The sequence below is a fragment of the Sinocyclocheilus rhinocerous genome, unplaced genomic scaffold (assembly GCF_001515625.1).
Source record: "Sinocyclocheilus rhinocerous isolate Xijiao unplaced genomic scaffold, SAMN03320098_v1.1 scaffold591, whole genome shotgun sequence".
Taxonomy (NCBI): Eukaryota; Metazoa; Chordata; class Actinopteri; order Cypriniformes; family Cyprinidae; genus Sinocyclocheilus; species Sinocyclocheilus rhinocerous.
The window spans coordinates 1734138-1757777 of NW_015641476.1; the positions used below are offsets into that span (position 1 = coordinate 1734138).

Consider the following 23640-nt stretch of genomic DNA (forward strand, 5'->3'; position numbering starts at 1 on the left):
CACAAGGGCACTGCTCCCACATCCCCCCATCCCTCCCATCCCGCCCCTGATGTCCAGTATGTATAAATATCCTGTTGTATTCCACAATAAGTCACACAGATTTGGCACAACATGAGGGTGAGTAAATGATGACAGAATTTTCACTTTGTTTTTGGGTGAACTATCCCTTTAAGAAGGTATCAATATTTTGTAGAGTTACAATGTTAATGTAAACCATAGTGTATATGTGTCTACGTCTACAGGGTGTGCATGTTGTACTATCTATCAATAGACCATAATGAAATGTAGCCACTCTAATATTACCAACAGGACTCACGTCCCATTTGAATAACCACAAAGTTGAAGCCTGCCGTAGTTGCTGATAGATGCTCTTTTTGTTGATAGTGATATGTTAGTTAGAGCATGCATGAATCAGTGTTGGCGATACAATGGAAAATCCAGGTGGGAGATATTCACAGTGCTTTTTCCCCTGAGGAGCTCTGGCAGCGCTACCCTTCTCGCAGGTCTGATCGATGAGGTGTAAATTGAGTGAGCAGAAGCTTCTGGCTGCCAGAGAGCTCACAGGTGAACAGGCTAGTCGCCATGAGCTGTTTCTATATATTATACCGGGGCTGGGGGCTATAATTCAGTGCTCCTCTCCCTTTCTTTGGAGAAAAACTAGAGCTGCACCCTGCTATTGCTGAAAACAGAAGAGATTTTTTTTTTTGCAGTACTAGGAAATTTTTTTAATGTTAACCAATGCATAGCTAAATTTATTCCCATACAATTCATATGTGGGTAAAAAAAGTTGGATACAATTAGATTATATTATTATAATTTATGCATTTTGCAGCCATTATCAAATATAAAAAAATTACTTAAATTGCATCTATGCTATACATTTGATCAGTTTATGCTTTCCTAAGGAATTGAGCCCATGACCTTGGTGTTGCTAGCACCATGCTCACAAGTTTAAATAATAATTAAATAAATAAATAAAAATAATTTGGTTGTTAATTTAGATTACGAATAACAGATGGAAAATGATGGGGAAAAAAACATTTCGCAAATGGAAACTAGACCTATTTATTAAAAATATTTGTACTATTTCTATATGTATATTGTGCTTAAATTGCACATTAAATATAAAAATGATCAAAGACATCTTAAATTACTGGGTTCTTTCAGGATTTTTAGTGCTTATTTATTAATTTATTTAAACCAGTGAAAAAGCACGTGTAGTAAATTTTGTATTTTTCAGACATTTTTTATTTTTATTTTTGGAGTGTTGTTTCCCAGAATCGTGTAGGCAGTGCAGATAAAATATGACCAGAACTACTGATAAAATACTGTTACCAGGATAACATGTTAATATTACTTTTGTTGTTGAATGAGTATGCTCGCAACCCCAAAATAAATAAATGCATGCATACATAACATCCATGTCCCCAGCAGGGCTTCCCATTACCTTCCCTTGCCTATCTCTCTGTCCTGCACAAGCCCTCTCTTGCATCAGTCTTGGTGTATCGCCATGGCTACATGTTCTTCTTACTTACTTGTTTGTGTGTTTGAAGATCCCAAAGTGAACGGTGAGGCAGCTAAAGCAGCGCTGGCCAATGAGGATTGTCCCCACATAGACCAAGCCATTTCCCCTGAGGACGGTCAGATCTTTAACCCAAGCCAGCCGCGGGGAGACACTCCGTGTTTTCTGCTAAACGTCGGAGGACGATCCACAAACACGGGCACCCGAGTGAGGAAGGGTATGTAACCACTGTGTGAGGCTATTTTGACATACATAAACACACACACACACACACACACACTCACACACACTCACACATATGTATATATTAGGTGCATTACACAGTAAATAACTACAGAGCAGAGCGCGCCCACAACAGACAGTTTATAATGATGCAGTTTAATAACTGCAGTTTAATCACAAATGAGACAAAATTTCTACTTAAATGTCCACCTCAGCCATCTCCGATTTTAGTCAGATTACTTAAATGGGCTAAAAAGTTTCACTTCCATTAGTTCTTTTATTATTTTTTAAAACACTAATGTCAACATTTTTCATATGTAAATAAAATGAGACAGGGAGTATCAGAATAAAGACCCTTCCCTGCACGCTCAGATCCTTCCACAAGTCACATTTCGCCAAACCTCTTCTCTTTTAACATATTGTAAATAAGTTTTTTCACACCACGCTGCATTATGTCAAATTCATATTAACACACATACAGCTGCCTCCTGGGGCCAACCTTAATCTTCCCTTTTTTCTGTTTTTCTTTGTTGTTTGTTTGTTTTTTACTTGTTTCTTCCACCACTGTACATGCCTATGGTGCGTTTCTATGTTTGTACCTCCTTCCATCTCTCCCTCTCTCCCGTCTTATGCTAGCCGGAATGTTCTCAGGGAGGTCAGGGGCGGAGCCAGCCGGCCCGACGCATGGCACACAGGGTTACCCACTGCTGCAGCTAGGCTGGGCGCACAGCCCAGAAGATGGCCATGCCAGGGTCACCACCTGAGATCCATCCCTGTTTCGCTATCATACGTTCAAACCGCCCACAGCAGCCTTAGATAAATAAAAGGCCCCTACACGCTATGTAGCTTTACAGGCTGTCAATTAACGTCAGCAAATGTAGTGATATAAAAACCAACACACGTTCATGTTATCTCACACCTGTTCTAGTTTGACCCCTGACCCCTGCTGTATGAATAGACTTCGGATCACACCTAAAAAAAAAAATTACCTTTCCACAATAAACACCACTGACAGCAACAACATAAACCGGTCATTTCTGATCACATTCAAAAGAATATCCTGCTACCATCTACCAATTTGTGGTGATCATTTTCTAACTAATAGCGCTGTCTGTCTGTGTCTTATGACATGTTGCTCTGTGTGAGCATGCTCTGTTTGACTCCAGATCTTACTCACAGCCAAAAGTACCACAAGATGGTCAACATCATCACTAAGCAGAACTACACACACTGTTCCCAACCAATATGTTTTTGTTTTTTTGTCTTTGTGTGTTTTACTGTATGTGTTTGTGCAAATTTATGAGTGTTTTGAGAGATGTTTGTATGTGTGTGTGTGTGCATGCAGTGCTTCAGAGTGCACTGTTCTTTTTTTCCTGTAGCATTATGTTGTGCATGTGTTGGGGCAGTCCTGCGGCCACAATCTGTCCTGATGCCTGTGTGGTATTGGATGAGAAAGTAAAGACTTGGTTTTGCACACAGGCAAAGAATATAATGAGTTGGTGTAGATACGCCACTGACATATGTGACATGCTCTTTCATTTTGAGTCGAAAGTCCCAATAAGCCATTAGAGGAGAAATGTGATAACCCCAAAAAAAGTTTTGTTTTGTTGTTTTTAATAAAACTGAGTCTCTGCTTTCAAATGATGTCAGTTTTATTATGAAATTCAAACAATTTGCACTTGCCTCAGTTCTGACGGCAACGCAGAAAGGCACATGAATTGATCACCTCTTCCTTTTTAATAGTTGCATGAAAAAGCTGAGTGAAAATTACTGTACATCAGAGGGTATTTTGATACAGTACAACTTATTAGTATCATCCCTCAAGTAATTGTCCAATACATTTTTAAACCTGGGAAAGATGCCAATAAAATGGCTTGTTTCACCTAATGATGCTAGAAAAAAATAACATGTTTTAAATAAATTAAATTGTTGTTAACTCGTAAATATATATTGTTAAATATATGCATTATAATATAAGTGCATTTTATTTTTTCTTAAACTGTTTTCATGACATCCTAAGTTAGTATTTATTATTTGTTTGAATTAATTTCCTTTAAAAAAAAGTATGTGTTTTAAGTATATGTTTTTATGACAGTAACCATTTAACTGTTTGGAAACATAATTATATTATTTGAAAGCAGAGACTTTCCTTTTTCATTGTGCATACACTTAAAACGTGTTTCTTGTCAAAATGATGGTGCAAGTCATATAGAGACTATGGAAAAAAGTGCCTAAAACTGAGGATTGGACTGGATTCTCGATTGCCTTAATTTCAAATTTACCAGTTAATTTAAATTTCTAGTTTAACAAATCTGTGAACATCTAAATTCTATTTGTAACTTTTGCCTTGCAATCCACAGCCTTCTTGCTCGCTCTAATGCCAGATTAACCAACCGATCTTTGTGCATGCCATCCCAGAGATTGCATGCGATATTAAACCCTTTAAACCTGACCCATAGCAGCAAACATGGTGTGGAGCAAACTGACCTTTTTGTCTCAGCAACTGCCATGTGCACATTTCTCTCCACTAAACCAAGGTTATCAAAAGTCCCGGAGCCTGGGCACCATAACCAGCAAGGCCCGAACGCTAGCCGAGGTGGTATCGATGTCCACTGGGTCCTGCGGCCCACCTGTTTTCCTGCAGCGGTCCCATTCTCCAATCCCCTCCATTCTCTAAGAAATGGAGCAGTTGTGTAGTTAGAGCTGTCTCCCTGGGTCTTCCTCCTGCTCTGCTGCCTTCTGTTAGCTGCGCTGGTTGATTTGGTCTTGTTCTCTGGTCCTTGTTTTCTGGAGCCGTGTTTTTGTCTCTTCCCCTCCTGCTTTTCCTCTTCCGTCCGTTTTGCTTGTTTCTTGTCTTTATGTACCAACTCTCAACACATACAAAGCCATCAGAGAGAAAGAAAACCTACAAATGATCTCAGGGAAAATTTTAAGGATTCCCTAGTTGTGAGTGTTTATCAGACACAATAAAAGAACTGGCATGAGAAAGGTAAACCTTTCTTTCAGAGCACGTTATTGTTCCGGGAACCACTTCAGAACTGGAAAGACTTGCGTGCTCCCTTCAAAGGTTAGAAATAATGATATTTTTTAAGGATTTACCATGAATATTTACTTCTAAATCCTGTATATTCTCACATAAAACCCTTTCAGACACATGGAAGATGAAACAATAGCTTTTTATCGGTTTCTTTTTTGTTTAGTTTCGCTGGTTAATTTTTACTGTACTTCCCCTTTGCTCCGGCGGAGTCTTCCTCCGTTCTTTCTTCATCACCTCCTTGTCAAGACCCCAGGTAGGACGTATCAGGACTCCAACTCTCAACACATACAAAGCCATCAGAGAGAAAGAAAACCTACAAATGATCTCAGGGAAAATTTTAAGGATTCCCTAGTTGTGAGTGTTTATCAGACACAATAAAAGAACTGGCATGAGAAAGGTAAACCTTTCTTTCAGAGCACGTTATTGTTCCGGGAACCACTTCAGAACTGGAAAGACTTGCGTGCTCCCTTCAAAGGTTAGAAATAATGATATTTTTTTAAGGATTTACCATGAATATTTACTTCTAAATCCTGTATATTCTAACATAAAACCCTTTCAGACACATGGAAGATGAAACAATAGCTTTTTATCGGTTTCTTTTTTGTTTAGTTTCGCTGGTTAATTTTTACTGTACTTCCCCTTTGCTCCGGCGGAGTCTTCCTCCGTTCTTTCTTCATCACCTCATTATCAAGACCCCAGGTAGGAGGTATCAGGACTCTCTTTCTCGCTGTCTACAGCACTTCTTTCATTCTCCCTGTGCATTTCTGTCCATCTCTCTTTCTCCGACCTCTTTAGCCCTGGATTGCCAAAGCAACCCAAATGAACATTTTTACAATTCAGACAAAAAGGAAGTCTTATTTTCTCAGCCCATTTCCTCCTCATTATGTGAGCTGAATGAAAACAAGGCCCAATGGCAGGATGACCCTGAGCAATCCCATCCTCCCCTGTATTTTCTACTGCAGATCCCTGCAAAGAGGAAACTGCCCTAGTTAAGTATATGCAGTCAGAGGTGCTCAAAGTGACCTGAGAAGGCAGCAGGATTTCAAAACCTTGGTTTCCCTTCTCCAGCCCTGCTGGACTCCACAATGGCCAGAGGAATTTCAGGCTGAAGTCCAAAGGAGGGACGTATATGTAGAGAGAAAGAGAGCACAATAGAGGATGTGGTTATTCGGCACAGTGGCAAGCGGTTTTATCCAGATTCCAGCTGTGTGAGGAATCTCATGGACCAGGACTTTTTTTAAGGAAGACCTAAAGGACCATCGACTGAAGAGTGCAATGTGAATGGCTTTAAAGCCAGCAAAAGGAGTTTTATAACCATAATACTAATGATAGTACCTGCAGTTACAGATGTAGTGGACTCTTACCTGTTCATTTTAGCATGAGCTGCATGGTGTTACATTAAAAAAGAGGAAAATATTCTATATCTGTTATGAATATGTCTGTACAAAACAAATATTTTCTTTCAAGAGTTCTTGACTTTTGCAGAATTGACATGTAGCCATGGCTAATGAGATGTTCAGAGACCATGTTCTTTATTTCAGCAACTGATTTCTTCATTCTGTCTTTGTTGTTAACCACATGACTCAGCTCTGGTCACATTGACCTCAAATTCTGAATGAGACGCTAGTGGTTACTGCCGTGAGATAGATTGTAAATTCCACTTTTCAACTTTGTTTCTGTCTGGCATGCTTGTGATTCTGGATCTTATAGAGAGAAGAAAAAAAAAACTGAGCAAAATCCGAGTTATTTTTCTGTTTTATGTCTTACGTTTTGGTGAATAGATCCTGTGGAAACTGTTGTGAACAACTGTTTATTTCACATATCAAGTGCAGACTTTTAACAGTGTTATTTTTGGAGAAAAAAATATAAAAAATGAGAAAATCGGCATCCTGTCGAGATGTTTTACATTTTCTCTCATTACTTTTAGGTACTAAGACACAAAGAAATGTATATTTACATTATAAGAGAATTGTATGCAATTTAGCTAACTTTGGGGAAAAACAAATGCATGCACTATGTTATGCAACAATAACTGCATAGAAAAACAGAAAAAGATGACTACAGCCATAGCATGAAATAAATTTTCTATGAAACCTGTTAGAGTGCTTGTTTTTTAGTTTTTTTTTTTTCATTGATTGCAGTGGAATGTTTGTTTTATTTCTTGTTTCTCTCACTGGATGATGTACCAATACTCTCTTTGACCTGAAGTCGACAGGCACAAAGAGCTGAATTGGAAGGTCTTTGATGCGAGTAAAAAGAAAAAGAAAATACGTCTCCAGGTGGAGCAGCATGGCAGACTGCACTGATGAGCATGGTGATGAATTAAACCATTAACATTTGAAGGAAACAGTGAAACACCTGCATGCTGTGAACAAGCTGAAGTTTTGAAAAAGTGGTGTCGACATACACTCTGCTCAATGAGGTATGATGCTAAAGCCTGCCTTACGCCTGCTAAACGTGCTTGCTAGCAGACTGCCTTAACGTCACCCTCTGCTCTCCTTTCATCCCTTCCTCCTACTCCTGAACCCTTCCATCTCTCCTCTGCGCTGGCTCGCACGCCATCCTGCACCCTCGTCACCCATCTTTGTTCTATAGGTGTCTGGGTAATAACTCGTCTGTTGTCTCTCTTCTTTTTCATGTCTGTAGAGGCTTCTCGGCAGGGCCGGCACAAACCGCCTGCAGATTCTGTGTGTGTCATGAATCGTGGTGTTCCAACCACTGTGTGCATGGCCCAGAACACCCCTCCCACTTCTTGATAATGCTCTATAAGTCTGTTTGTTGTACACGAATGGGTGGAAGACCCGTTTCTACACATTTAAATGTATAACAAAGGTACTTTTTTTTTGTTGGTGGCTGATAGTATTGTCAACTTGTAGTGCTGTGTAACGTGTATTTGAGTGCATGTGTGTTAAATATGTGTGTTTTTGTACGTGTGTCTGTACTGTAAATGCTTTTTTGTGTTGCCCATGCTTGCAACTGAATATTTAGAGTATCTAGTATCTATTTTTACAGGGTTATAAGGTCAAACCTATACACTAACTTTTTGCTCTTTTTTGAATCACAACAAATATTCACAAAGCTGCCTTTAAATTAGAATGGGCTCAAACTAATGATGTTGTTCTCTGTTGTGCTGCTGCTGTAAGTCATCATTTGCCTTTGTTTGCTGTTTGCACTTTTAACATTTTACATTCAGGGGCTCAACAATAAGAATTTTTCCTGCTGGCCCCACCATAAATACATTATTATGTCAAAATTATTTATGTCAAAAAAGGTATATATTTGAACATGGTTTCCTTACATCAAAATTTACAACAAATACATTATTAGGATTTTACATTATTAGGTTTTTACTAGGTTTTTAAATGTTTTGAAATTCTATCATTATTTACTTCCCCTTGTGTTGTTCCAAACCAGTGTGATTTCTTCCTGTGGAACATGAAAAAAGATTTTGAAGAATGTTAATTTCTCATTGACTTCCATTGATTTTTTTGTCCTTACAATTTTAGTCAATGGGAAACTGGTTTCTATAATATTCTTCATAATATGTTCTATGTTCTGCAGAAGAAAGAAATGCATACAGATTTTGAACAACATGAGGGTTAGTAAGTTATGACAGAATTTTCATTTTTGCATGGACCTTCCCTTTACTTTGCAGTTTTTAAAGAAATTTCACTGTATGTTAGTAAGACAAATAACCTTGATCTTGTTGGCATTTTTCAGCAGAATTTGCAACAACAATTTTCAATGCATTACAGAAATACAGAGAAAAAGTTTGCAAGGTATATATATATATATATATATATATATATATATACCTTGCAAACTTTTTCTCTGTATTTCTGTAATGCATTGAAAATTGTTGTTGCAAATTCTGCTGAAAAATGCCAACAAGATCAAGGTTATTTGTCTTACTAACATACAGTGAAATTTCTTTAAAAACTGCAAAGTAAAGGGAAGGTCCATGCAAAAATGAAAATTCTGTCATAACTTACTAACCCTCATGTTGCAAATTGTTCTCTGTATTTCCGTCACTATGTTTATCGATAGTGACAATATAGCACTGATCTGACTGAGCATCTGACAACTGAGCCCAAACTCTTTCACACTAGGCCTGGGCCCTTATTGTTGAGCCCTGTATTTGCTTAGTTTATAAATGTTAGTGGACAAATTGTACCTTGAGTTGGTAATTTTACAGTGTATGTATTTAGAATTTTCTTAATTATTTTTCTTAATCTTAATTACATTCTAACTCTTTCTTTCCCCCGAACACAGCAAGGACATCAGTACATTCCAGTGAAAGCAAGAGGTTTTTTAAATGAAGTGAGATTTTAAACTTTTTCAAACAGAAAGTGGTCCACATTGATGTGTACTTTTAGAATCATTCTGTAAAAACTGATGTCAAAATGTGAAAGACATCAGTATATCTATATCCAGTTAGTTTGAAGTGAACTCACTGCCAATGAGTAAAACATGTTTTAATGGAGTTTTTAAATCTACAGGTTCAGAAACCAGATTGACAAGTAGCAATACTAAGAAGCTTTGTTGCAAATGTTGTGTTGAACGTTTCTGTAATTCTCTCAAATAGATTCTAAAATAGATTCTACTAAAATAGTACATTTAACACAGTATACATTTTCACAAATAAAAACCATCTGTCTTTATATATATATATATATATATATATATTACACCACAAGGCTACACTTCTCTAGATTGAGTAATTCACTCTACACTGAAGAGAAGCTCACAGGTTAATGTATTTATATTTTAAGAATCAATGTTGACGCTAAATCTGTCACCAAGCATTTGTTTGTAAATATTACAGTAATATATCCTATATTATACTGTGTAGCTAAACTTTGCAAGGTTATTCTTAGATCAATTTTCCTCCCATCCTTAGCTACTGCACAATCTGCATTTGTTAGGTGGATTAAGAGACATTATTAATGAATGCAAACGGCATGATGTTGATGGTGAATGTTAAATATACCTCAGTTCCACGTGTGCATTTGAAAAAGAAGAATAAAAACTCTTTCCTGAAAATAAACTATATAGGCATGATTCCAGTTACACAGTGAGCTAAATATAACTAAATTCTGTTGAGAGGATTGCTTCTAACAAATGACCAGTATTGTTGCTAACAAACTGCAGTTATGAGCTTGTCAGAAAGGCTGCGTTTCAAATGAACTCTCTATGATAACCTGCTATTTATTTAACCAACTAAATGTTTTTAGGGGGACTTCTAAGGATTTCAGTAAAGACAAATTAAGTATAAGAAAAATAAATGAACCATTTAAATAACTTCTTTGTATTTTTTATTTTTATTTTTTTTATGTATTGTGTTATATCTGTAAGACTTTGCATGCATGTCATATGGGTCAAATGAAATGTTCCCAAGGTTTGATTTGTTGATTTTGTTTTTATGTTTTTCTTTTGTTATATCCATGTTGACTAATAGGAAACTACACTCAAAAAAATGCTGGGTTGTTTCAAAGCAATTTTGGGTCAAATATGGACTAACCCAGCTGTTGGGTTAAAATAATTTTTTAACCCAAAAGTTGGGTTAGTCCATATTTGACCCAAAATTGAGTTGAAACAACCCAGCATTTTTTTAGAGTGCAAGTGCACGTGTGACCCGTGAGTGAGTGTTAAGGTGCAAGGGGGTGTGTTTTCTCTGTTGAGTACATGCTCTGCTGCTGAGCTTTGATCTTTTCAGACACTATGGCAGCCTAGTTACCTATTAGGGTCAGTCGCCATAGCAACACAAGTATGTGATCTGCTTTCAAGGGCAGCCCATTTCTCCTATGCCTCCCTGCTGCCTGGTTACATTTGTATGTGCTATTTGGGTCCGCAATTCACCAGACACGTTCACACATCAGAACAGTTCTTCACATAATTATCACTGATGCTATTCTATGTCAGTAATGGTATTATTACAGTCTGTTGCATCTGCCTACATAGATCTAATGCTGTTCATGAAGTACATAAACAAAAACAGACCCTTTGAAAACTGGTGTATTTACAGTGATAATTACCTCACCAGTAATTACATACCTGTTTATGTGTGTGCATGAAATCACAACCCTGGTTATTCACCTTCACCATCTGTGGTTATCAAAAAATTACCATCTACACACCCTCACGCAAAAGACAAATTAAAATTTGTAAAAAAAAATTTTTTTTAAAAAGTAAAATTTGGAGGATGGCCCAAGTCAAGGTAAGGAGACAAACGGTAACACTTCTGACTGGAAAGCAGTGCAAGAATGGGTTTTAACCTGCAGGAACAGCAAAGCCTCATTCATACTGGTTCATACTGGTGCAGATTTAGAAAACCGATTTTTTAAAACTGTGTGTGTGTGTGTGTTTGTGTGCCTGGTATTCCCTACATTGTAGGGACCAAACAAGTATAGTAATTGTGGGGGCTTTTTTTGATAGTTACATGTTTGATGACAGGGCTACTTCCTGTACAGGAGATAACCTCATCTGCTACTCACTGGAGGTGAGTAATGAGCTAAACTATCTGTGACTGTGCTGATGATGAGGCTGAAGGCCACTGAGCATGTGCAGTAAGTCTGCTAAGGGCCTTCTGCTGCTCATGCAGTTACTTCATCTTCCTGTGCTGTCACAGGACGGCCCTGCCATCAAGCAGCCAGCCCTGAAAGTTTAATGAACACCAATTAAGCCTTCACAATCTTAAGTGGTTGGGACTACTGGCAGTGAAGATAGAGGAGCACTGGGAGGAGATAATAAAGAGATAGAATAGAAGTAGAGAGTAAAACGGAAAAAGGAGTTGATTATAAATAAAACTTCTAAATATTTGTAAAAAATATAAGTTAATGACTTTTTTTTTTGTATTATGATTATCTGCTCTTGATGGTATTGTGCTCTCATTAATATTATATAGAATATATTATCATAACTAAATTGTTCATATCCATGTCAAAATATTTAATAAATCAAATAATGTTGCAGCTAATGTGCTACATTTAAAATGCCTCAATATGAATGATAAAAAATATATATTTTTCCGTTAGTGTCATTCTGTGATCTAATCTTTATATCAGTGCTGAGTTGAGAGCAGCTGACTGCACTGACTGCTTGCCCACATGAAACATCGAAACACATGCATTTCATCTACAGCTCTTTGCTGTCTGCCCTTTCATATCTCTTCTGGTGGGAACCCTGTAAAGCAGCCAAGCCCCCTTTTGACTCTCTCTCTCTCATCCTATCTCTTCTATGACTACAAAAGGAGCACTGGAGTGTGTGTTTACAGATTTTTTACTGCCCCACTGGAACAAGCTTGAAATTCCCAATAAGTGAATAGGAAAAGTGAGTGAATATGTAGATAGGAAAACCTAATGTTTTCAGCCAATTAAAACATTATGTAGCCTTCAAGTTCAAGTGTAACTGCACGAATTAACTTAATAAATCCGTTTTATATTTAAAATGCAATATGACATGTTTTATTGTCATAGTGCATGAAATTTTTATGAAAACCGTAGATCATTGATATTTAATGTGGCTGTCTACCAGAAATCTCCAGAGGACTTCAAACGTTCTGTTGTTGGAAGTGGTTCTGGAAACAGTCAGAGTACTTTGATGTTAAAGCTCCTCCATTAATTACAGTCCAAGCATCTCCTTCATTTATCGCAAGATGTAATGCGCATGAAATGAAACCTTGAAATGTAGGCTACTCAGGTGGTAATCTAATTACATGTATTCATATCTGTAATGAAAGGGGATCTTGGAAATATCCCAAGTTCTTTGTTCTCTTTTGAGAGCAGTACCTCTTGGGTGTGATTCAGTACTGGTTGCTTCTAGAACAGGCACCGTACATGACCCAGTAATCTGAAACACTTTGACTCTGTAATTATTTCATAAAGATGTATCTGGACTGGAGATATACTTTGAAGAGAATCTTGTTAAGCTAAAATCCGTATGTTTTTAGAATCTTAGGCCTACCTGGCTGAACAAATAGCTAGCACATCCGGTCTCGCTTCAGAAACATCTGAATGTAACTCCCCTAAGTACTGACCGCCCCACGTCACGTCAGAATTGTTCAACCGGACGTCGCGTTAGCCAGGCGCTCGTCACTGGTTTCGTAACCGTTTTCTTTAAATAAATGTCATATGTCAAACGTCATATGATTGAATCATATATAGTGTGACGATTATGATATAAATAATACATCTTTGGGTAGTACAAGGTATTCAAATTAACCTTGCAGATTCTTACAGTTGGCTCACATATTTTAGCAATATTTGTGGTTCCCTCACAACTGTGAACACAACACTACAAACACGAAATGCAAAATAGCCTACATCAAACCATAAGCAATCAACACAAAATAGTATTTTTGCACAATAACAGACACGAGGACCATGTATACATCTCGATTATTTAGAGAAACTGTTTGCAAACAATTCTATGCCTTGATTTTTGCAAGCATGTCTCTGGGTTTTGTTACCTGAATTTCAGGTTATATCGATTGTCTCAAGTTTCAGTTTTACTGAGTTATCACTGTAATACAACAGCATTGCCCTCTCCTGGCCACTGTGTCACACTGTATGGTACAGTAACTTTCTTTAAATAAATGTTTCCAAACGTCATATGATTGAATCATATATAGTGTGACGATTATTATATAAATAATACATCTTTGGGTAGTACAAGGTAGTCAAATTAACCTTGCAGATTCTTACAGTTGGCTCACATATTTTAGCAATATTTGTGGTTCCCTCACAACTGTGAACACAACACTACAAACACGAAATGCAAAATAGCCTACATCAAACCATAAGCAATCAACACAAAATAGTATTTTTGCACAATAACAGACACGAGGACCATGTATACATCTCGATTATTTAGAGAAACTGTTTGCAAACAATTCTATGCCTTGATTTTTGCAAGCATGTCTCTGGGTTTTGTTACCTGAATTTCAGGTTATATCGATTGTCTCAAGTTTCAGTTTTACTGAGTTATCACTGTAATACAACAGCATTGCCCTCTCCTGGCCACTGTGTCACACTGTATGGTACAGTAACTTCACTTCTTAGAGAATGATGTTTACAAGCCAGAAAATAAACCAGAAGTGTGGGTTCTATGAGATACATTGTTTCAATAATACCATTTGAATCATTGGTGTGATACAGACAGAGTTTGATAACAAATTATTTAATAAAAGTTGACATTTATTTATTAATTACATTTTGATCTCTCCTTGTAAGAATCACTTTACTTAATTAGCATCCAATAAGCATAAACATGAATGGCCATGGATAAGCAGCAAGGATTACAGTCTTCAGAACACAAAACAATACACACAACAGTTTCAGATTCACATCAGGATAATATGAAAAAGGTGAAACATTTTAGTTACATATTTTTATATCACAAACACCAATAAATAAATTATTCAGCTCATGGTAAGAAATTAATGGCTCTATTTCCTAGAAGGTACAGTAGGTTTGATGTTGGGAAAGCAACAAAGACCTTTAACTGGTCTGGTAAGTTTAGAATTAAGAATGTATTTAGTAGTGTATTTATTTAACGACTATAAAAATGAGTGAAAGCCTCAAGATATAACATTGTAGGAGTGCTTTTCAAACCTAAGCTTTGTCTTTGAAGATTATAAACTCTATAAGGATGAACCATTTCCATGTTTCCTGTGTATTTACAGAGACTGCATTTGGAGTGGAGAAGAGGTTAGAGTATATAGACTGCATGAATATAGCGATCATGAGATAATGTCATGGCTGTAGTTTTTGCTGTGGTGGTGTTTGAATAGCAGTGAAGGACTCTGAGCTAGTTGGTGTATTTAAAGAGCACTTAAAGACTCTCCTGAAAGCAGTGTTTGGATATTTAAGTGCTTTGTGGTATTTGGCAGATTTTCAGTAGCAGAGGAAAGGTGCTCACAGAGACATTTAGAGCGATTCACCTCTTCAGTCAGAGAAAGCAGATCATGAGATAATACTATTGCATTGTTGAATGTTGAGTAACGTGCCTTGATATAAGAGACAGCAGGAATAAAAGCTATTAATATGAGCAAGAGACATAATGGTTTCAGTCACCAAAGTGTGCGCTGAGTCGACAGAGAGAGTCTCCTACAATGTCCAGCTCGTGTCTGAGCTCCTCGACCACATCGTTGATGCTGGGCATGTCCTTCAGCACACACACGCTCTGTGTGTACGGGTTATACCGCAGGGAGAATGGACGCTGGATTGTCTTTGCAAATTCACTGTGAAGAATAAAATAGAAGAAATATATGGTCAAAGCAAAACAATAGTGATATACGGCATGCAAAGGTAATAGGTCACATATTGAAAAACAGATTTACCGCATTCTAAATTTGGCTTCCTCAAAGCTCTCCGAAACAAAGTAAACATCTTGAAAGGTGGTGATGAGACACTCCTGTTTACAGGTGACATTGGGCTCAAAGGGCAGGATTTTAGCAGAGCCTGAGAGAGAGTGCTTTAAAACAAAACATATGTGTTTCAGAGTCATTCACTTCAGTTAGCTTCATTAACTGCAGTTACAGTACTGTTAAAAATTTAGGGTTAATAAGATATTAAGAAATTAATATAAGATATTAAGAATTTATCTAGCAAGGATGCAGTAAATGTAACAAAAGTGACAGTAACAATATTTATAATGTTACACAGGATTTCTATTTCAAATAAATGCTGTTCTTTTGAACTTTCAGTTTACACAAAAAGTTTCAACTGTGATTACAATAAGTAATGTTTCTTGAGAATTAAATCAGCATACTAGAATGATTACTGAAGGATGTGACCCTGAAAACTGGAGTAATGGCAGCTGAAAATTCATCTTAAAATATATTAAATAGAAAACAATTCATTTAAATTGTAATAACATTTCACAATATTCCTGTTTTCTTACTGTGTTTTTGATCAAATGAATGGAGCTTTGGTATCTTTTAAAGATATTTAAAAAGTGAACTCGCATATTTTTTCCATATTTTTTGTTCAAACTAGTTATTTGATTAAAAATTTTTGTTGTAATCTATAATTCTAAAACTGATAATGAGTATCTACCTTAAGTTCGCTGATTGAAGAGAGAAGCCCAGCGCCATATGCTCTGAGCGAACCCTCCTGCTTACACAGGCCAAACTCTACCGTGAAGAAATAGCACTGCAATGGCACACACACCAACATAACCACCATCAAAACTACTGCAAAAATTATTAAGGCTTTATGCCTAGGACAGCAAAATGTACAGAAATACATACTGTTGCTAACTTCTGCACAGCATCATCAGACGCACCGAGAGAAGCCAGTCCTAATTCCTGAGAGAACTGTGCAAAACCGGGTTCGGCCAACAGAGGAACATGACCCAGCAGCTCATGACATGTGTCCCTGAAAGACACAGACATGAAGATCTCTTTAATTGTTTGTCAAGTTTTTCGACCAAGCAGAATAAGGCCTAGTTCACAAGACATATACAAACAGTGTGTAAGTGATGCAGGAGCAAATGCGCATAAAGATATGATGTGAACATTGTTACTGCTGTAGAATTGCAGCTCTGTGCAGAGAAGGATTGATTTCTGAGTGATTTCTGGGTTACCACATTGAGTATTTGTTTTAAAGGGCACCTTTATGTTGTTTATGATTTTACCTTTCCTTTAATGTGTAATAAATCTGTTTGTGCATGTAAACCATTTGCAAAGTTACAGAGAAACCAAATGGAGATAATCTCCCCAATAGAAAACACTTGCCTAAAACACTGTTTGTAGTCCCGCTATTATCTCCCTGACTTGCTACATCACCATGTTAAACATTTGCATAATTTCTGCCCTCAAAGAACAATTAGGTAAGTAATTTCGCTATGTCTATGTAAATTAGATGCTGCAAGGGCGACAAAAACAAAACAAACATTGAATGGACCAACGCCACAGTTACCATAGATTTAATACTGTTTAAAGTTGCTCATTAAAACTCAGGAGCTAAAAACCCAATTGACTAATCAACAACCAATAAAACAACAGGCTGGCCCAACTGACCAATCAGAGCAAACTGGGCTTTTCAGAAAAGCGGGCTTTAAAGAGACAGGAACTAAAACAGAGTGGCTGTGTCCGAAAGCTTAAAGGTGGGGTAAGCGATTTTCAAAAACACTTTAGAAAACTGATTCGGGCCGAGAAGCAAAACAAACTTGTAGCCAATCAGCAGTAAGGGGCGTGTCTACTCATGATGTGGAGGAGAGAGAGTTCAGTGCACAGGACGGACATTAGCCGAGCCGAGCGACAGAAATATAGAGATGGCGGATAAAAAAACAAAAGAGGAAAACGTCTGTGGAACTAAAGAAGGCTTAAGGCAATAAGGCAAGAAGTAGGACCCGTGAAAATATCGGATGCGCCGCAACAGCTAAAGTCTGTCTAGTACACTGGACGCGACAAAGCGACCGTTGAAAATTATTTGAAATTTGTGTCAATAAGTCATAAATAGAACGCAGTTTTCTGTCGGGGATTTGTCGTGACGCGCCGCATTCAGTGTAGACAATATCACTGATTATAATGAATTCAATAGTATTTTGTGGCGCGCCGCTCGCGTCCGGTGTAGACACGGTGTAACATTGGTTTTGCTTTGTTTCACAGAACTAATCGTTGCCTGGGTTGCGTACGTATGTGTGGGGCGAAGCTATCAAAATAGGGGCGAGACCCTTTTGGGGTAGGGGCATGTTTGTTTTGGTGATTTCAAATGTCAACATTGGCTACCAGAAATCACTTACCCCACCTTTAAGCTGCTGACTTGTTGCCAAACTGCCTTATCAGGCAAAGACTTTGAAGGCAGCATTTTTACACGAAGGCACCTCGTGAAACTGATTTCGGACAGGCTTCTGAGGCAGCGTAACAGTTTAAGGATCTACAACAAAATAGAGTGAGATTTGGTGATAACTAAGCTAATATTTAATTAATAATACTGATATCTCGCTAGAAGTAACATCAAAAATGGAAAAAGTTGGTCAGAAACATACATTTACACAGAAACTGACCACCAAATGCAACTTTCAGACGACATCTTTATTTTTTAGCTCAACTGTCACGGAATGGAATGCACAGGATTGTGGGATATCAAAGGCAGCGAAGGATACATCTATGCTGCCTTCAAAAATTGATCAGATAAAGACATTTCAGGAGACAGAAAGTGAAGCTGACATTGGATTTGGACGTGCCTGGATGCCTTCCTACCTTGGAATGCGTCCTCCGAAGGCAGCATTTTAGAGTTTTCAGACGCAGCCATTGTTTCAGGAGGTGCTGCAGCAGTGTACGAAAATGTTTTATTTTAAAGTATGTAAATGTACTCTAGCAGACCCCAAAAATAAATGTATGACTTTTAAATAAGCATAATAGGGGCACTTTAATAACTGCCATAAATATAAAATGATTATTGAGAGTATTGGCTATTAAGAATTATTATAAACTTGGATCATTCTGAAATCATGTGAGTGAGTTTCAGCATTGAAATGTGGTTGAAAGAATGTCAGTTGTTTCAACACTGAAAAAACACTGAAAAAATGTTTAATGCCAAATGAAAAAAAAACGTATAAATCAATATTGAAATTTTAACAAGATCTGTACAAAAAAAAAGTTAAAGCATTGCTGCAATACATCAAAATTTATTTGATATTCAAAATTTAAACAAAATTAAACAGTGATTGAACCTTGATCCATGAAGCTGATTCACCCAAGAATGGAGCCCAAACCCCAAAGTGCAAAATATAAACTGCTTAAATAATCTGGATTCAGTTTGATTTACTGTATAAAAGGTGATGTGTTTGTTTAATTTCTGCGTGTTTATGCATCAGGTGTGACAGACAGTGAGTGTTGCTTAAACAATGGGTGCTGCTTCATAAAAGCCTATTTCAAAAGATTGTGTCAATAAACAGGCCTGAAGAGATAAAGGGATATACAGTATGCTTTATACTCACGGTTCAGGAGTGTAGAGAGGATCTGAGCTGTGACGCACATATTGTGTACAGTGAAACACTCTGAAGGCCAGACCAGCCAGAAAGTCTCTCGGTGACAAGTACCCAGCAACAGGGCGAATGGTGAAGCCAGTTCGCTCTGAAACACACATACAACAGTCATACAACTACTGCCCTCTGCTGGTGACACAACTAATACTTCTCGTCAGCTTGTATTGTAAAGTTCAAATGAATCTTAAAACACATACTTTATCACTGTGTGTGCACTCATGATGTCTCACCTCTCAGGAAGTTGGACACGTCCTTCAGCTGTGGTATGTTGTCCTCTCTGTAGCCACAGTACTGGGTGAGCAGAGGCAGGCTGTTCAGGTACTCTAGACAGGCATGTGTGGGGTACAGCTTATTCAGCTCCCGAAAAACGACACCCCACGTCTTCACCTCTTCCTCTGTAAACTCTACACGTGGTATAGGTTCTCCACTGCGGAGTGAGAGAGAATCATGTGAATATTAAAGATAAATATGTGGAATTAATATAAGAGTTTTAAAACCTTATTGTTAAACGTACTGTTTGTAACTCATGGCAAGATCAGCAAAATATTTCCTTCTCTTACGATAAATGTTGTCTTTGAATCCCTGAAATCATATAGGAACAAATGCATACGGTTTTCATGCATAAGGTAGCAGCTCAGATACTGAAGAGTATTATACATGATCAGTATGACATAAATACTATTATCAGTGAATTTCCACAGCCTAATTCTCTAGCAAAAAGTGAGACGATAATGACCGGATGATCCGCGTCCAAATCTGAACCATACATCAGAACACGACAGGCACTCTTATCCAGATCTGAGATCTTCTTGGGGAACCAAGGCACCTCAGCAAGATCTGAAAAATGAATGTTCACAGATTTATATACAAATTTCTGTGCCTTACTCATCTATCTAATGGAGTAAAACACAGTACCGTTCGCAGGAGTCGAGAACCTATCAGGTGAGTCCATGGTTATGATGCTTGTTTGTTTGCGCAGCAGCTGAACAACCTCTTTTAGAGTTTCTCGATCACTGTCACAATCCACCAGTACTTCCAACTCGGAGTTACGCCGCCGGGACTTACGTGACTCAATATGCAAAAGCTTTACCTGGTTGTCCTGTTTATAATGAATAAAAATATGTAATTTAGCCCACTGTAAATTTACATTTAATATAAATCACATATTTACTGTTTGAATAATATTTATACAAAATACATTCATTTGTATAATACACATATTTGAAGATGTACCAGATTTATAATATGTGATATCTTTTACACTGCAGTGACATGGAGTGAGAAGAAACTTGATACAGTATCTATAAATTTAATTCATTCAGAGTGCGTACTTTCCATAGTAGGATTTCAAAGTTATTGTTTATTGCATTAGCTGGAATTACTAAACAACTATTTAACCATCCGTGCCTTTTTTGTGTCATTTATATATAACATGATTCTACTGAAGCTGAAAATACTGAAAATAATCAAATACAAATTAGATAGAAAGATGATACATTGAGATTAATTAATTGAATGAAAATAATAGGTATGACAATAATACAACATTTAAAGAAGCCAAAACATTAATGTACCTGAAATAATTTTAATGCCTTCACAAGCCCCCCGACTTCATTCTTCAGAGAGAAGACAATCGCAGCATGTTCTCTCTTGGAGGAACATATCTTGTCTTTGTTCTCGTCTGTCTTATGGAAAGTAGTTTTTTTCAACTTAATAAATAGAGAGAGGGATAGATAGATAGATAGATAGATAGATAGAGAGAGAGAGAGAGAGAGAGAGAGTACTATTATAATCAGTGTCACTGGGTTTTACTCCGGTGTCTCTTCACATTAGCATGACAATCTCTCTACTACAGAGCAGATGTTTAATATCCCGTGAGAGTGAACTTATGTTTGTTTTTGACGTTTTTCAAACAGGAAATCGTTATCCACAGGCTAATAACATGTAAAGAACATTATTTCCAAAATGTTGGGTAGGATGCATGCTAGCAAACAGGTATATATGACTAGACCAGCACTGTGGTGGACAGCAACTTTAAAGTCATGAATAAGCAAATCAACAGATGACCGTTTTGCAAAATACAATGCATAACCAGTGTTGGGGGTAACGCATTACAAGTAACGCGAGTTACGTAATCAGATTACTTTTTTCAAGTAACTAGTAAAGTAACGCATTACTTTTAAAAGTAACTTTCCCCAACACTGTGCATAACAGATCAGAAGTTCATACACATTCAAAAATGAATGTGTGGAAAGTTTTATGACATCCCAACAAACATGAGAGGTCGGCCCGACGTGCAGATCATGTCTATATTGCGTCGGTCGGTCCAGGACCGTATCTGTACGTCTAATCGACGTGCAACGTCGTTTGGACGTACCTTTGCTCAGTGGGATAGCCTAATATCTATTTAAATGTACATTAACGATGTTAAGTACATATAGTACGTATAGTATTGTTGTTAATAATGATGTTATTAATGAAAGTTTTTGGAAGGAATTAACTTCAAAATATATATCAGCTATTATATTCCTTTCTCTGAGTCTAAACATCAGCAATTCATGATTGCCCTAAATTCTCAAGACATTCAAAATTCATTTCATCAGCCGTTCTGGCAGCTCACTTTTGTCTCCATATTCAAAAATGTTAGCATTTTGGTGTGTAAAAATATTAGCAAAACGGTTAGCATTTGGATATGTAAAAATGTTGGCATTTTGAATGTCACAAGTTTTTCTTACCTCATTGTTGAGTTGCTTCTCTTCGTAACTCTTATTGGAGTCAAAAGACTGTCCTCGACGCGGTCCGTCAAGCTTGCTGGAGAGCATGGATGGGTTCTCCTGTTTTCATAGTAGAATATGGAGAGGTGCGGGGCTCAGATAGACGCTTCTGTCAGTCTGATAATGATGTTTTCTCTATGGATTTATAAAGAGATCAGGCGGAGGGGGGGAGGAGCGCGCGGCTCTGGAAAGTCCGACCAGCCGACCAGAAGATTTTCGCTGGAAAAGGTTCAGCAATCGAAAACTATTTTTTTTCCTATTTTTTTTATTGATTATTTTTGACAGTTACCTACTGTACTTTAAAATGTACTGCCTTAATGTATGACAGATTGTTTTTGTTTTTTTGTGTTCAACTGTTTTCCCAAGATCTACAGAAAAAAAAGAAAAAGATGTTGGATGTTTTCATTCATTACATAACTGATATAATTTAAGGACGTTTTAAAATAAATATTAGTAAAACACATACAAAACCACTGCTGGAAAATGATACTTTTGACTCACAACCTTAAAGTTACCCCACTGACAACAAGCACCATCTCTCCTAAAAAAAACTTTTATTTGTATTTTATAACACTTGTATTTTTATTGATAGAACGGAAAATAGTTAACAGGATTGTCACTTCTTCTATTTTTTTTGTGATTATTTTTGACAGTTACCTACTGTACTTTAAAATGTACTGCCTTAATGTATGACAGATTGTTTTTGTTTTTTTGTGTTCAACTGTTTTCCCAAGATCTACAGAAAAAAAAGAAAAAGATGTTGGATGTTTTCATTATTCACATAACTGATATAATTTAAGGACGTTTTAAAATAAATATTAGTAAAACACATACAAAACCACTGCTGGAAAATGATACTTTTGACTCACAACCTTAAAGTTACCCCACTGACAACAAGCACCATCTCTCCTGTACAGCTTATTATGCTTATATTGATAATGATCTATATCATATTGGTTAGGCCTATCACCCTCAAGAGTCAGATCATAATAAACACTTTTGTACTTACACTATTCATAATGTTCATTAATTTATAATAGTAATGTTTAATATTGATTGAAGTATCACAAAATGTCAATAGAATATGGCACGTTAATTACCAGTCTATCAGTAGTTGATCAAGATCACAAGAAAAGAGAGGAAAAAAACAATCCATTAAAAGATTCATAAAAAAACGAGTCGTAGGCCTTGGCATTTAAACACACCCAATCTTTCATTTGGTTCATAGTCAACGTTCGTTTATTTATTGACTCTTTCCAATGTTGGTCTGGGATCAGTGAGCTTTGTTTCCACACCTCTGCGGAAAGATCGGTGATGAAGTGATGTGGATAACGGTCTAATAAGACACGGCAGCAGGCCTAGATTAACTGGAGATGACTGATTCGGAATGTGCTTGTCACTGGTTCCTGTTATCTCTAAACCAATGGCCCCAATCCACACTCCAGTCCGGGGGTGATTTGTTCCAAAGGGAGAAACATGGAAAATAATAAAAGCACGTCAATGAGCATGGCTTGGATTAATAATGATGTGGTAGTTATGAGCAATGGCTGTTTACAAGCTCACACCAGCATTAATTAGCTCAAAATGCAATATAATTAGGTACTGCTGTACGTCCATTTCCAAACAACATGACTAATCTTTTATTCAGACGTTCTCACGCTACTTCTGTGCTTTATTGGTCCATTGTCTGTGCCTCCCACTGCTTGGTCATTGATCTGAAAGACCTCCATACCCCTCCTCAGGGGGACAGGCAGACAGTCTTTTGTAAGGCAGCCCATAAGTACACATCTCATTAGGCTTTATGAAGTGAGAGCTTCACCATCTATTGAAACACAGCCAGTTTATAACAGTTCCAACAGCATTCTTGCACTATTTTTGTTTTCACTAAAATATTTTTGCACTATTTAGTGCAAAGGTAGAATACAGGGATGCAAACTCATCATGGGTGAAAAAGGTGACCTGAGGTCGCTGAGGAAATACATCAACTTTGCGCTGTGGATCGCCGGATCGGCTTTCACCGTGGACGAAGCGGAGTCCAGCCCGGGGGCGTCACATGTGGGTGCCGCAAGCCCGCTGGACGGTCCTTCACC

At 37.3% G+C, this 23640-nt stretch overlaps 3 protein-coding genes and 1 long non-coding RNA gene across 5 annotated transcripts in view; 1 reads left to right on the plus strand and 3 right to left on the minus strand.

Annotated features, from left to right (window-relative positions):
- The window catches only part of LOC107755085 (potassium voltage-gated channel subfamily C member 1-like), a 45591-nt gene extending 37995 nt beyond the window's left edge, over positions 1 to 7596 (plus strand). The window contains exons 3-4 of one of the 2 annotated variants that reach the window (XM_016571749.1): positions 1554 to 1739; positions 7428 to 7596. In XM_016571749.1, the coding sequence (XP_016427235.1) occupies positions 1554 to 1739; positions 7428 to 7537 (296 nt within the window). In that variant the 3' untranslated portion in view covers positions 7538 to 7596. Of the gene's footprint in view, positions 1 to 1553; positions 1740 to 2380; positions 3472 to 7427 lie in introns of those variants that run through there. The other variant, XM_016571747.1, reaches the window with a different exon arrangement.
- Positions 7597 to 14061: 6465 nt separating this feature from the next.
- On the minus strand, positions 14062 to 19728 carry LOC107755016 (tryptophan 5-hydroxylase 1-like). The gene is made up of 9 exons (XM_016571659.1): positions 19692 to 19728; positions 19513 to 19613; positions 19291 to 19358; positions 19007 to 19203; positions 18729 to 18864; positions 16033 to 16159; positions 15839 to 15934; positions 15121 to 15254; positions 14062 to 15021 (listed from the first exon to the last, which is right to left on the minus strand). Exons 1-9 carry the CDS (start codon positions 19726 to 19728, stop codon positions 14847 to 14849), a joined length of 1071 nt encoding a protein of 356 aa, XP_016427145.1. The 3' UTR covers positions 14062 to 14846.
- Positions 19729 to 19801: 73 nt separating this feature from the next.
- On the minus strand, positions 19802 to 21635 carry LOC107755088 (uncharacterized). The gene is made up of 3 exons (XR_001641655.1): positions 21512 to 21635; positions 20351 to 20485; positions 19802 to 19875 (listed from the first exon to the last, which is right to left on the minus strand). It is a non-coding gene; the product is annotated as an uncharacterized LOC107755088 (long non-coding RNA).
- Positions 21636 to 22896: 1261 nt separating this feature from the next.
- LOC107755086 (meiosis-specific nuclear structural protein 1) overlaps positions 22897 to 23640 on the minus strand; it is a 9534-nt gene continuing 8790 nt past the window's right edge. Inside the window, exon 11 of the mRNA XM_016571751.1 lies at positions 22897 to 22989. The gene's annotated coding sequence lies outside the window, so the exon portion shown is untranslated. The remainder of the gene's footprint in view (positions 22990 to 23640) is intronic.